We start from the raw sequence: 15,701 nt of genomic DNA on the forward strand, positions 1-15,701 counted from the left end.
CCTTCTCTCCTTCCCTCTCTCCCTCCCTCCCTCCTTTCCTCCTTCCTTTCTTCCTTCCCCCCTTCCCTCCCTCCTGCAGGTTTGGATGCTCAGGAGTTTCTTGCCATCAGTCCCGTTTAAAGACTGATGGGTGGTGGTGATTTTTTTTTTTTTTTTTTTTATGGTGATGATGATGGTGATTTTTTAATTGGCCCACACACCATCCCCTTGTACCATCCCAAAACGCAAGCCCTCCCCCCGTCCCCCCCATGGATGGGGCACACAATGGTGAGCGTCCCCTATAGCACCCCTGTAGCACCAACACTACCCTGCATGGGTGATGTGCTCCCATTAGACAGCCCATAAATTCCTGATGGCTTAATTTTAAGTCTGTGCGAGCGAGCGAGCAGAAAGCCGGTGCGTGTCCTGTTTCGCCTGGCTGCCACAGACCTCATTCAAAGCCTGCGTGATACAAAGTAGGCAAAACAGGGCATGCTCTGGTGGGAGATTCCTGAATTTCTCGGCTATTGTTGGTTTAAACAGAGCCCTTAGGGATTTTCTTCTTTTGATGTACACACATAAATGCCATTCACAAGAAAATCGCGCGTGTGCATTGAGAGAATATGCTTGCACTAAGATCCAAGGAGTTTATTCTACAAATCTGCAAACAGAGGGTTTGCTGCAGATTTTTTTCCTGGGGCAAAATTCTGTGCATACAGTAAAACAAACTGTAGGCGAGCAGATGAGAGCTGCCAATAGCATAAGCTCTTTTTAGACTGTATGGCCTGGTGTGAACCTAGCCTAATTACTGAGCAGATCATGCAAACGTGATCAATCATTCTGATTGTTCCCAAAATTTAAAAATACTGAATAACTCAGCAGATTGCATAGTTAAGAGTCATCCTTGCTCTGATCCAGTTGCACAGCTCTACTTGCCCACTGTTAGAGGAAAATATTAGTAATCTGTGCACGCTCCCTGCCTCACCCCTGGAAAATCCCTGTATTTATCCAATCTATCATGAGTAACATGCCAACCATTTAACATTCGTCAGCCAGAATGTTAAATTTTCTGACAAAGAAAAAACAAAATTCTCTGGACGAATGACAAAATAGGAGACTAATGCAGTGCAGGCATTGATTTTTCTTTTCTTTTCTTTGTCTGTACTCATTTTAGCCAACAAGGGACAAATTTTGAAGTGCCTTTCTCAATTTGCCCACAAAAGCTGAAATTATTTTCAATTGTGTGTGGTCTGTGACTACAGAAGATGCAATAAAAAAAATAAGTCTATGTGGAAAAAAAAATCAGTATTAATAATACTACAGTTAAAACTGTTATTCACACTTCCTAGTTTCTACCCCTTTTCCTGATATCATTTATCCTCACTTTTCCCTGCTCTGCTAGGTCCTGAAGCTGGGGGTTTCATTCTGGTGGTGCTGGCCTGGGATGTAATGGTGAGCTGTCAGCTGCCCTTACTGTGGGGAATACGATGTGCATGCTGATGGCTTCTTCTCTCTCCTTCTAGGCTCTGCACAGGGTCATGCTTGCTAACACTTTTACATCCTGCTCTTTCTTCACTGGTCTGCAGCTCCACATTCCAACCAAACTCATGTTGGCTTTTATATTTGTTAGGTTTTTTGGTTTTGACAGTTCCTACATCTATTTTTGTCCATCTCCAGGTCTGCATTTCTGCACCTGAGTATTGGCAAGTTGTTTGTGGCTGAGGGGGCACCAGTGCCAGGCTTGTGTCCCATCTCTTATTATCCCATGTCCATATTCAGCTACCACATATCCAGTGTCTCCACTGGTCAGGGCCTCTGTTATCATACTGGACCTGCATGTCTCTACTCTGTCTCATTGTGTTAGAGCTGTAAAGCCACGGTGGTGCTATACAAAGATAAGCAAAAGTAAATCAAATTGCTCATAGACACCTGGCCAACTAGAAGAATTACTGTTAGAGCTAAACTGTGTAAAACAAAGTTGTGGGAAGGTCAATAAAAGTCTTAGCAGAGCAAGTCCAGCAGTTCTGGGGCCTTGCAAACTCAGTGCAAAGTTTATGGTCTAGCAGTGATACTACAGTATCTCAGGGCTATGCAGTTGCACTACCCACATCTCCCCCATTCTTGATTCTTGGCAGGACATCTCAAATTGCAAGATGTTTGAACCGGTTGGGATTTGTTACCTGTTTGGCACAATTCATCTGCAGGGCAGTAGGCTGCATGCCTGCCACATGTTTCATCACAATGACTATTACAAATATCCTTAGTCATGTTGTTTTGTACAAATCCAAGGGGTATCTAAAATTAACTGATGGAACAAATGAAAGCAATGTCTTTAAAAGCTGATTCACCCATTCCGTGTAAGTCGTAAGCAAACCTTTCCTAAGCCAGAACAGCTCAGGCACACCTATATATGAAGAGCTAAAAGAGGTGGCACAGATTTAGGGTTAGTCAAAACATTCATTTGGAGATCTTCATCCAGACATCTACAAGCCCTTATGCAAACATACACATTTTCTTCTATTTGCTTAAAAATAGATACCAACAAGCAAATACATGCTTAGAAATATCGGTGAAGAACAATATGATTGCTTGTTGTGTAAGTAAACAAATCTATTTCGGCAGAGTATGGTGGCTAATGTATGTGTTTTAACTTCCATGAGCTGTAACATGGGATTCTGCCCCCATCTTAACAAGCTATGGCTGAATTTGATTGTCACCTTCTAGACTCCAGAGCTTTTCCTCTTTCCTGTACGGCAGTATGACTATAAAGTTCATGTGTTTGCTTTCAGTATCATTTGTGTAAAAAACACTGATGGAAGCCTGTGACATTTACTGTCTGACTGTAGCCTATTCTTTTCTAAAGTTTTAACAAAGGTGAAGGTCTTCATATGTTGCTGATTTCAGCTGTGTCTGCATTGTCTTATTTCTTGTGACATGTACTTCCATGACTATTTAGTTATTTAAATGTTCAAAAAATGTAAATACGTTTATATGCTTTTCCAGAAAGAAATTACTTGATCCAAAGATGAAGAAGGTAATTTAAAATTTAAATTGGAACAATCTTCAGCAGTTTCCATTACAAATTTTGAATTAGGCTTACAAAAGCCTAATTCAACTCAGTTAACAACAAAAATATTTTTAAAGGCTGCAACATAGTCAAATTCTTGACTATGCTGGATAGAAAGGTAACACCACAGTGAAGAACAAATTGTATTTCTATTTTATTAAAGTTATACATTCTCTACTTTTGCTGTCTCAGAGCAGTTTTAAAAACATGAATCATCACCTCCTAGAGGACTGTTGTGTGTTTCTGCCTATGACCTCCCACGTAGACTTGAGCAAGACTTTTGTGCCAAAATCTTCAAAAATATCTTCTGAGGCTTCCTTACATTCTCTTGCCTTATACAGGACACACAGGACAAAGGTTACTTTTGAAAGCATCAATCTATGGTTTTTGTACATCAGTTTTCACCAGCAAGATTCAATATTGGCAAGCAGTAAGACAGCAGCTCTAAAACGTCTTTCTCTTTCCCTGACTTTTGGGCCATTTATGCTGCTAAAATCAGTTTCTATCTTGGCTAAAGCCTGCGGTGCACTGTGGAGAGAACAGAGCTTGCCAGTTTGGACAGCAGCAGCAGATCTGCCGTGCTAGCCTGAAGGTCTGTGCAGACCCTACAAGTCCAACTGCTTGGCAAGATAAATCAGTCCACGCTGATCTCTCTGCCAACGTCTACGTTAGTGTTTTAGTCTGGATCAGGAATATGCTTCTGAAATGAACGCCCTGATTGAGTCCCTTTATTGTACTGTTGTTCTTGCTGTGATCTTGCTGTATGCAAACTCGATCAATTTTCTGAACCAAACTCGAAGAATTTCTACAGGAGCAGACTTAGCCAACTGCAGCTGCAAGTGGGTATTCATGTCCTGAGACTGAATGACAGATAATCTGAATTTAAGAAAACAAACAAACAAACATGAAAACACACCACAACATGAAATGTTTAAAGTATGGGCTTCAGGTCTTCAGCACCGTTTGCTCTACAGACCAACTCCTGTTAGTCTGCACTACTAGCAAAGCAGACAGCCTGCTTTTGCAAAGTAGATTGATACTACTGCCATAACCAGCTTAGATATCTCTACACTATAATGCAGAAGTCTTTGGTGCAGAAGAAAGACCTTATAATACTCTGGCTGGTACAGCTATGTTGGCCCAGCCCCCTTCCTAAGCAGAAGCCAAAGCCTGGTGCCACTGGTCCTTCCCCTTTCCCTCTGCGTGTTCTCTCATACAGTAAGAATTTGGGAAGTCTCCGTATTTGCCCAAGATTTATAGGTGTCCTGCAGTAACTATAAATTGGAAAAAAAAAAAACAACAATCAAACAAAACAAACAAACAAACAAACAAACAAATCCTAAGCCTGCCCACTGTGATTTACCATAGACTTATTGTATGTGTGCTCTATTGACACTCTACTCAGGCACTGTGATCTCAACCTGTTCAAGATGCACTGTGCATAGGCAAATGCATGTTACAGAGCATGCACAAGAAATGTAATACTTTCTAGGCATGCTGTATCTACTCAGCACAGCTTGTGGCATTGGCTTGTACCTGTGCAGCAAGAGTGATACATCCTTGAGTGCCTGGGCATGCCCATCCTCTGCCTGCGAGTATTAATCACTCCTAAACCAGCGTGCTATATCACCTGGGAGTATTATTGTGTCCAAAGGGACTCCTGAACTACTTCTTGATTGCAGCTTTTAATGTCCTTTGGCTCCTTCACAGGCACTTAGTGTTGAAGATATGGGCTTCCTTTTCAAAATGAGAATAGCACAATTTATCTCGAGACACTTGAACAACCAGAGATAAGAACAGCTGCACATCTCAAATGGATAAGCGCTTATGTAATTAGCTAACTTTTTATTTTTTCAAAATGCTACAACATTATGAGGTGAATATTGAGCGCAATATAATATTATTATCCCAACTTTCATTTACTATATTTTGGAGAAGTACTCCAAAAATAGGAATAGTGAAAGGTCTGTGAAAGGTTTCTAAATTGGTTAAATGAACAGATATTTTACTTCCAGCCTTCACCTGTGGATAGAAGAAGTCATAGATAATAAAAACAAGAATATACATGCATGAACATTTCACAGGCACACATGCATACTAGGTGCCTCACAGCCTTGCCACAGAGGTGGTATGCAATCACCTAATTCCATCTATACAGGAACAGAAATATGACATTCATTTCAAGTGAAAATGTTAATCTTGCTAACACCCTATGGACAAAGATTTCAAAATACGTAATTTCAAGAAGATCTGATACTTGAGACACTGCAGTCAGGAAGTTCTGTCACATAATGACAATTTGCTCAAATTGTCAACTTATTCAGCTTATTCACAGGACTGCATCAGATTGATTCATGTTGTAACTCATTTCCAGTATATTTGTACCTCTTTTATGAGACTGATTTGAGATTTTGGCAAGCACTTACGGGTGATTCTTTAAGGAATCTTACCTGGTTTTGTTGGCACCTTTGATGTACAAATAACCTAATTTAATCTGAAAATGAAATACTGAAAAATTCAGAGAAAATGAATCCAACGGATACAGTGACTGACAATTTTATGATTATCAGACACACTATAGTCTTCAATTTGTATATTGCACTTTTGCTATAAAGATTTTTATATATATATACAAACATACATAGTCATACTGTTATCTCCATTTTACAAGTTGGGAGGCTAAATAAAGGAAAGAACATTTTTTTCCTAGCTCACATAACAAGTTCATAGAAGGATCAGAATTAGGTTCTGCATTTGGCTGAAATATAAATTTTTGGGAAAAAAAAAAAAAAAAAAAAAAAAAAAGAAGTAATCAGCATATATTCCATGTAACATTTTTGAAGTTTGCTCTTCTTTCAGTCCCAAAGCCAAACTCTAGGTGCACAGTGCTCTCTACATGTTCTCTCCACTGACTGCAGCTCAGGCTGCTTAACTGGAGTCCTTTTTTGTGTTTGAGAAGCAAATATTATGCTGTGTATAATTAAGAAGGTTGTGTGCTGTAAAGAAACCACAAATTCACATTGCAGCTCTTTGTCTAAGATATGCCATGAAGATACACATTACATCTCTGTGATTAGGCAGTGCAAGGACATATTTAATTTGAGTACTTCACAAACAGAACTGGGAATGGAGAAGTGTAACAGCTAGAAGTTTGTACCTGTTAAATAGCACTGCCCATTGGAAAAAAAAAAATCTATTTCTACCTTGCTAAGAGAATAGATTTAGATTAGACATTAGGAAGAAATTTTTCACTCAGAGAGTGGTGAGGCACTGGCACAGGTTGTCTAGGGAAGTTGTGGATGCCCCATCCCTGGAGGTGTTCAAAGCCAGGTTGGGCAAGACCCTGAACAACCTGATCTGGTGGGAGGTGTCCCTTGCACATGGCACGGGGTTGAAACTAGGTGATCTTCAAGGCCCCTTCCAACCCAAACTATTTTATGATTCTAAATCTGCAAACTGCTGCCCAAAAAGTTTCCTCACACTGGCTGGCCCATGAGAGAAGCAAGTGCTACAAATTATTCCTTTCACACAGGTGATGGAGCTCTGTGCTGCAGTTTTAAATGTTTAGTCCAAGTTCAGACTGATGAATGCCTGTACAGAGAACGATGCCCTGAACAGTATAAGAAATGAATGATTGGTCTGTCATTTCAGAGTTGCAGAAAGTCAGTATATCATCAAACATTTTATCTTTATGCATTCATAAAAGAAACAAAGTAGTTATTCAAGATATTTCTGAGTCTAAATCATGAAAAAAAATAGCCTAGAAAGACTGTAGCAAGTACTTGTTAAGTTAATGCTGAAATTGTGTGATCTTTTCAGCATGTTATTATTGTTTAAAAGTATATTGTATCTTTGGCATTACCTAAAGTTGTTACTTCTAGTAGACTGAAAAGTCTTGTAGTTCCCTCTACGACTGTGCAGGTGATATCTGTGAAATACTAAAATTTTAAGAGAATTTAACTGAAATATAGCTTCTCACAGTATAAGATTGTAATTAATCTACCTCTTTCCAAAAAAGACAGAAATTATAAATGTTCTACAAATAAAATGTCTCACAAAAATGCACTGTTAGTTAATTTAATTTTTTCTTGTTCAAGGAAATGCATTTAAACCATCAGTAACTTTGATAAAGCAGTAAATAAAGCAAAAGATTTTCCATCCAGCTGATTGTTTACATTTGTTTTTCCTTTGCTAAACTGTAGCATAACCTGATACATGGGGTATTTCTTTTTTCCATAATATTTATAAAAATGCAGACCCATTCTATTAAAACTATCACATAAACAATGTACTTTGAGTTAGTCTTTATTTTCAGAGATACTCTTAGAAAAGAAGAGTAATAGCATGAGAAATAGTAAAAATTACTGTAGAACCTAAACCTGCAGACTTTGCTGGCAAACTGTATCAAATATTTATGCATCCTGCAAACCATATAAAAATAGAATAGAGAATTTACAGAACTGAACCTGGAAAAGGAAAAGTTTATCTAATAATAGAAATAGTTTACCCAACATGTTCATAACCATATGCATTCGTCCTTTTAAGGAGCTACTACCTTGAATTTTCCTTTTCACTCCATGGCCCTTCTGCTGAGGCCTTCTGTGACAGATCATTATTTCATATAAAATTTGCTGATATAAGCCAGTGCAAGGACACAGGTTCTAGGAACCACAAGAGCATTATTGAACTTCCTACACATGGACCTTCTACCTGATGTCTGGCTTAACGACCTAGGAATTAAAAACAAGTTAGCATTGTCCTTGAATAAGTAGTACAGAACAATTTCCACAAATCTTCATTCGAGCGTTTCAATGCATTTGCTCTTTTGTTTCCTCTTTTCCATTTGTTCCTAGCAAATGAATGCTTTTAGCTACAAAGATGAGGCAACTTGTCATGGAACTCAACTACCAGCTAAGACCAATTTTCCATCTGGTAGAAAGCACCATCCTCCCTTGTTCACTCATTGACAAACGCATTTCAGCTTTCAAACAGCTGAACTTAAAGTTTACTTGTATGTTAACATCTATAGAGGTACATCATGCTTTAACATTTTTTATCCTTCACCTCCCCAAGCTGGAATTTTGCCCTCCTGAAGTTTTACTGCTTCAGGGCACTGACACTGTGTGCAGATTGTGACTGCATGTTTTCTTCAGCTATCATTTCCTTTTCCTTTCCCTACTTATCCTCTGTATATATTGATTTTATGACTCAGTCGGAAGTTAACTGTTTATCCATCTTCCATCTGCTCAGCCAGAGAGAAGCCAGGGAGCCTGCATTCAGGTGCTTTGTGTCTGCAGGCTTTCTAACTCCATGCACAGCACTTAACTATTGCCTGATACTAGTGCAGATAATGCAAACTGCAGGCTGAGACCATGGAGAATATGAATGAGATGGACAGTGAAGTTCTTGAAATATAAAGGCATCTTCAAATAAAATCACATCATGGCCATTTTTCCTGGGCATTGCTTGTGCATTATTGCACGTAACTCATGTGGGAAATGACATGGGTCTGAGAACATGCATATCACAGGACTGTGAGAACAATACATGACATGCTCTGTGCTTCAATGGGCAGAAAAACCAGCAGATTATCAAAGGTTTGCTTATTTTTTTTTTCACAGAATATAAGCAGCTTCTATTCTTGTAAGCAAAGTTTTGCATATGTTCACTAACAAAGATAGAAATAAGAGTAAATATAAGAAATTGGGCCAAATTCTAATTACCATCCCTAGCCTAAATAAACAGATTCTTCAATGAGAGGGAGGAGATGACCTCATTAGTGCTGCACAAGAACCCAAGACTCCTCTGCAGTTAGCACTGAAGCTTAAGATGCTTGCCTTCCCATTCACGTGAGAGATTCTGACTGGCAGAACAGTATCAGTTTGGGTATTTCTTGCCTGTTCCAAAACCTTGCTTGTACAATGGAAACCATTAAAGAGAGTAAGTTTCAGGGTCCAGACACTGTGACATCTCTGAGTGTCCTCAGCAGTCTATCACATTCCATAAAACTGACCTGGTGGATTGGTTTTGTCTTCACTTTGAGAGAGCAGAAGTCCTCAGAGGAAGGAACTGAGGATAACAGGTAGAAGGTAAGGATGACAGGGCATAAGTAAATTTGATAGGAATTGTCTTTATACACTACTTCCATTGTCAGGTACAAAATTTGCTGAGTTACTGGCTAGAGCTCAGTCTATTCAATTTCTCTGTTTAATGCCCTGCTGGTCAAAATATCAGTCCACTAATCAAAAGAACTTAGCTAAAGAACCAAAGGACTACAACTGAATGATAAGCTGCCCAAACCACAAAATAATATTAGAGTAGCACGATCTTATCTCCTAACAAAGTGCCTGATAATTAATTTGGCTAAAACCAATTGTTATTAATGAAAAAAAAAATGGAGATTTACAAGAGTTATAAATCTTCCACGGATAATTTTGGTGGTGTATTATATCTGTGCTATGGAAATCTATAATTGTGCTTAATGAAACATATCAATGGTATTCTCCATTAAATTTTCAACACTTTCATGGGAGATTTGTTCTATATTCACTATCTCTTCCAACCTCCAGAAGTAAACAAAAAGTACATCTTAATGTTCTTGAACTGTACTTGTTTGAGTTCTTAGTTACACAACTCTATAAAAAAGTACAGAAAGTCAAGAGTAAAATGGAAATCCATTACAAAGTAAAACAATAATGTGGATGGATTTTAATGTCAGGATCTATAGTTGACTTAATGGAGAATCATGAAATGTAATTTCCTTAGGGATTCTTAAATTATCTGTACCTTTTCTTGTATGCCCCAAAATGTGATCCTCTTAAGGTCTTCTTTAGAACCATATGGCAAAGATGTTCTGTCTTATTTCCAGGGTTGTCTTAGACCTTAGTGTACTGAGTGACTGAACATATAAAGCTTAAGACAGAGAATGGCATGACTTCTACAGATTTATGTTTTTGGCTTGAAAATGCAATTTGCCTCCTCCTAAACGAAAAAGGTCTTTTAAGGTACTAACATTCACTTTCCATTCTCTTTTGGTTTAGTACTTCTATCAATAAAAGACTGTAAAATACCAAACCTAAGTCTTGCATCAGACACTTACCTATTTTTATGTCTTTTGTCCACAATCCCATTGTGTCATGAGTGCATGCTACAAAGATATTTGTGGCTAGAACATTCCAAGAGAGAACAGAAGATACAAAAAAAATTGCACTCACATGTCACAGACTTGGAAAAGGTATTAATTCAGCTGGCATGCTGAATCCTGAATTTGTGTGATCTGTCAAAGACATGCACTGAGATATCATCCGTTAGAGGAGCATAATAGTATTGAGTTGCAGGTCATCAAGAAAGTCTCCATTTCAGTCAAGCATCACTGAACTGTCTAGACTAATCAAGATCTACTTCAGAAGATGGTGGTTTGAGTGAGCCAAAATACAACATGCTTCACTCAAGACAGTGAGAAAACAGCCTTGGTACTATTTTAAGTCTACACAAGAGTTTAATGGTTCAGGGTTGAGCTATGATGAGAATGTGGCTGTGGATGTTGCAAGCAAGGGAGTGCCCCGCTGGAAACCGAGGAATTCACAGTAGCTCTCTATGACAAGAATATATCAAGTAAACTCAAGAAGCTGAATGTGCAAGAAAATCTTGGTACATGAGATTGCTGGCTGGCAGAGGAAAATATTAAGTTGTAGAGATATGCTAAGAAAAATGTTAGCCACTAAGCTACAGTACAACAAGCACAACCTGACAGTATTACAACATTATGCAAACCACAAAACAACGAAATGCCAATCATGAAAAAGCTGAAAGAGTGTCAACTGAGATACCTGAATCAGGTGAGGAATAAAAGAACCTCCAATTGGATGGAGAATAAGATCTAGTAGACACAGCAGACACAAGGAGACTTACCAACAGGACCAAACTGAAAGTGCAATTCTTAACAATTCAATTCTGGATTACACCAAGAACTGTAGGCATCTAAACCGTCTCTACTGACTTAAGAGCATTTTCAGGTGTGGGTCCCAGCTTCTGTGTGCTTCATTATCCCAACTATAAGGGGATAACTTTTCTTTTTCAAAGTGATATGGAAGGGTCCTCAAATACTGTGGTATACAAGAAATTTCTGCAAGATGGAAAAAATCATGTCATCAGAAAAGTGGAGGCCAAAATGACCTTAACAGAATGCATTTTTCTTGATGAAATCCAGTGAACGCAGAGGACTTGCCAGGTCATAAAAGCACAATTTTGCTATTAAGACAGAGCGAGTACAGACAATCCTTTTTTTAGTCTAGGTGTACTGCAAAATGCTTTTATTAAACTACTGAAAGTTTACTTATAGACATGAACTGACTAATAATCATGCATAAATATTTATCCCAGAGCATAATAAACGACTTACTTCCTTGATAAATGTAAGAAGCCTAATCTGAGCTTGTAGTGTTATGGTTCTATATTTACACTCTAGGCTACAAATATGTTTAACTGATTAAAACTTTGAAAGAGTTGAGAGAGCTCCAGTATGAGAGAGTACTGAGAGAGAGTATTGAGAGAGCTCCTACTTTGGAGGAAGACTCTTCCACCTATTAAATCTTTAGGATTGGCCTCAACATAAATGCCAGATATGAAACTGCTATGGAGGGACGAGATGCACAACTAAATCTTCAATGATCACTCAGTACTTACTCGGTTCTATCTGATCTGAGAGACTTTAAGCATATTGATTCATTATCTCACAGAGTGAATTCCTACAACATCTGGTGTGGCAATGTACAATTGTAAATGTGGTGCCTACACATGAATCTTAGGTTTCATTCCTATCTTTTTCACTGACTTGTGCAGCTCACATAGTACAGGTTACAAACTCTCTACCACACTAGTTTTGCTGTGCCTTAAGTTCCACAGTACTTGGTTCCATCTTCTAATTTTTCTCTTAAATCATATCACGGTAGGAGTTAAATATTACTATTAGTATTAGTCCCTGAGAATATTTTTTCACCATCTCCCATTTTCTCTGCAGCTTTCTGGTTTGTGAACTGCATGTGCCAAGTCTTGAATAGTATGAGTTGAGATGAGGCAGTATGAAATGTCATGTGCTATATTGCACGTGTCACTAAGAGAATGAAACAGAGAAACTATATCTGCAATTTTGGAGCAAACATTCTTGACTCGAAATTTTAAACCCATTCCTAAATGAACATCTTTCGAAGTAGAAAATGTGAACACGAAGAATGATCTCTGATCATAGTAGCATAAATGCCTACTAATGTAACATAATCTGTTTACATTAAAATAATACAGATCCAGAAACACTTCCAATTGCTAACATTTATTCAATAAAGTGCTTGACATCTGTCAAGTAACAAAGTCTACTCCTTGCAGATAGGAAGAAACAAGGAAAGCAAACCTTATAAATGCTGAAGGAAACAGGAGGAGAGGACTTGCTGGGAGGGAGAAAAGGGCAGGCAGCTGGAGGAGAGTATTTTCTGCTGAGGGCCACTGTCTTACAAATGCTGATTCCTGAAAGCTGCCAGCTAATAAATTCTTATCTGAGTTTCTGGAACTTGTAATTACAATGAAAAGATGACACGAAGGGAAGATAAAGTAGTATACCATGAATTATTGATATTGACCTTTTTAACAGGATGAAGTTCTGTGCTAGATACAGATAATAAGATCAAATACGTTAGTAAGTGCTTTCCTGTGAATTTCTGCCAGCCTTGGATTTGGTTCAAATTTTTTATTTTTTATTTTTATTTATTTATTTTTTATTTTTTAAAGAGAAATGGAATTCATAAATTTTGAGATTTACATTCAAGGAAAAGTTTCTCCCTCCTCTATACTTTCACTGGGAACCAGTCCTCACTCTACCTGTGGTCCCAAAGCCCTGCAGAAGTCAGGCTAGACTCATGGCTGCACATGGCCATACCACAGCCTGCACAATACTATCAGAACAAGAGGACTAGTTCTCAGTTGTCCATCTGCAAGGAACAAGTCACTCAGCCATTACCATCTCTATACATACATCCACATGTCTTCTCCTGTCTGCTTCCTCACATACTTCGGCTTGACATAACTCCAAGTCTCTGTTTGAAATTTTTGGTTGCTGACTTTTTATTAAGATCAAGTTATTCAGTACCCATGTAACCTATGTTACCCAGTTATTCAGTACCCATGACACTATAAACACTTTTTCCATCCGCTTTGAGTCAAAAGCAAAAGTTACTATAACATTTTTCCTAAAATCTTCCCACATCTTTAGGTAGTTCTATGGATTTCTCAACAAAATCTAAACTGTGACATTTCAAATGCTCCAGTTCTAGAAAACACATTGAATAAGATATGTTTGTTTGGCATAAGTGTTTAACAAAAGTACAGAAAAATCACCTGCAAGGCCAGCAAAATCTCTTTAAATTTAGCTATATATGAAGCAAAATGCGCATAATTTTATGAGCAAAGAAATAGGAGAACTTCTTTCTCTCTTTCTCTATTTGATAGGTTTATCTTCTGAGTGTTTGTAAAGTTTCATTCATGTTTTTAAGAAAGCATATTCAAGAACATGTCATGATGGTATTAAAGTGTTGGGTTCCTGCTCATATAAGCCTTTTTTGTTGTTGTTGTTGTTTTTGTTTTTAATGCAAATACTCCCCAATAAATTAACTGATACTCCCTGTTTAGGAAAGAGCACCTCTTGTGAGGAAGCGCTGCCTTTTATGCTGTGCAATGTAGCAAACAGCTTACAAGAATCTTTTCTTTAAAGTAAAATTGTAAAGAATCTCCTGAATCTAGATTCCTTACCTGAACTACCCACAAAACTGTACCAGGAAAAGTTGTAAGGTGTTATATTCTATACAAATGCAATCAAAGAAAGTGTAAAACAGACTCTAGTAGATACAGAACATAGATTCTTAGTTTAAGCAGTTATTTTCTCTACTTTCACATTTCATTCTGCATTTTGAAAGCTTTATCAAATATAGCGGAATCACCTGGTTTATGCTATTCTTATTCTTATTCTAGGTTTATATTTATTAGACAACTCTTCCTAAGTGCTTATTTTGGAGACCAGGGACAGAGGTGCTAGAGAAGAATTAAAAACTCAAAACACAGAGGTGCTATTCACAATCCCTGCACGTGTATGAAGAGAATAGGCAGGGTTCTGTGCAAGAAATGTGTCCAAAGAAAATACAAGTTACTTCTGTTGCAGTTATTTCAGTTTGAAACATTCATATCAAAAGAATCCTTTTCAATAACAACAACAATCCCATCACAGGAGTCTAATTTGTAGGAATGTACTGCATAACTGGCGTAAGCTTTCTTCACATGATGTGCAAAACAATCACTTTCTTTTTGGATGAAAAGGAGAAAATACTTCATGGCTTATTGGGTATATACAGAAGCAACATCTTTCAGAGACTGCTAGATGAATGCCCAGCCTGGAGGTGATCTGACTACTCAGAAAGAGTCTGTGATGATTCTGTAACCTGCATAATTATAATCTTAATTGGTTCCTCTTAATATTGTACTTTATAGTGCATTTTCCTTAAAGTGCCCAACTGTTTATTTTCCACCAGGAACGTGCTCTGCTCAGCTTTCATTCAATTTGATTTAATTTCTCTAAGAATAAAGAGGACAAGAGCACTCAGCAAGTTAATGGATAGAAGGCCTTTGTAAGAGCATGCTTGCCTTGAACTTAAAGGCCACTTATATCAGACACTTCTGTTTCTCCATTTGTAAAAAACGATATACTCTAGATCCCTTATTATTTAACAGGTTTTAAAAGACCTGTGTAAATTTTATATTATAATGTAGCATTTTGTTCAATAGAATTTTTGTTCAGTAGAATATTTGAAGATGGTATTACTTATTTGTATTCACACCTCTCATAGTTTTTATGAAGTATTAAATATTGTAGGAAGTGATATGTGCAATCAGATAATTTCCTTTCCACAACACCACAGTTGGAAAAGAAGTATATTTTCAAGTTGCTCCAGAAATTGGAAGAATTTATGGATAGAATACCCAACCCTGATACATTTAAATTGGCAGTATGCAGCATTTATGGAAAACAACTCTTCCCAAGGAGGACACAAAAATTGCTTCCAAAAATGCCTCTCTATGGTGTGCTAAAGCCATAGTGACACAAGACTAGGGATTGTGATATTTACTTGCAGACCGAATCAATAGCTTGTGGTTGGTACTTCCTGAAATATTATACCAGGAATCTCCCTTGCTAGTGCTATTTGGCATGTATCAAGGACCATAAAGTTACTAAGTACTTTGCTACTCACATGAATCACTATTAAAATATTAGAGGTATGCGTATCTAAGCATATCTTTGTGTCTGAATCCTGCAAATTTTATTAAGAAAACTGAGCAGTGGATGTGTGACTGTGCATGGGGGAGGAAACGCGAATGGGTATGAAGCTTCAGATAGCAATGCTGTGAAGCAGCGTAGCTCCTGATACGAGTGTCTTAGTTCATAGCTCTCATTCTCCTGCCTCAACCCTCCTTCTGTGTTATCCAAAGCCTGTGCCAAACACCTTCAAAAAGACAGCAGGTTCATTGTCTGCCCCGGCCGAGCAGCACAACCCTGGCACATGGAGCTTGGCCGTGTGCCATCCTGGTGACCTGTAGGTAGAAGCATGGAATCGTAGAA

At 38.0% G+C, this 15,701-nt stretch overlaps 1 protein-coding gene across 1 annotated transcript in view; it reads left to right on the forward strand.

Annotated features, from left to right (window-relative positions):
* The first annotated feature begins 10,833 nt into the window (after positions 1-10,833).
* Positions 10,834-15,701, forward strand: part of LOC116485632 (laminin subunit alpha-3-like) — a 34,015-nt gene continuing 29,147 nt past the window's right edge. The window contains exon 1 of the mRNA XM_032181123.1: positions 10,834-10,884. Coding sequence (XP_032037014.1) covers positions 10,834-10,884 — 51 coding nt within the window. The remainder of the gene's footprint in view (positions 10,885-15,701) is intronic.

This window comes from Aythya fuligula, chromosome 2 (assembly GCF_009819795.1).
Source record: "Aythya fuligula isolate bAytFul2 chromosome 2, bAytFul2.pri, whole genome shotgun sequence".
NCBI classification, from domain to species: domain Eukaryota; kingdom Metazoa; phylum Chordata; class Aves; order Anseriformes; family Anatidae; genus Aythya; species Aythya fuligula.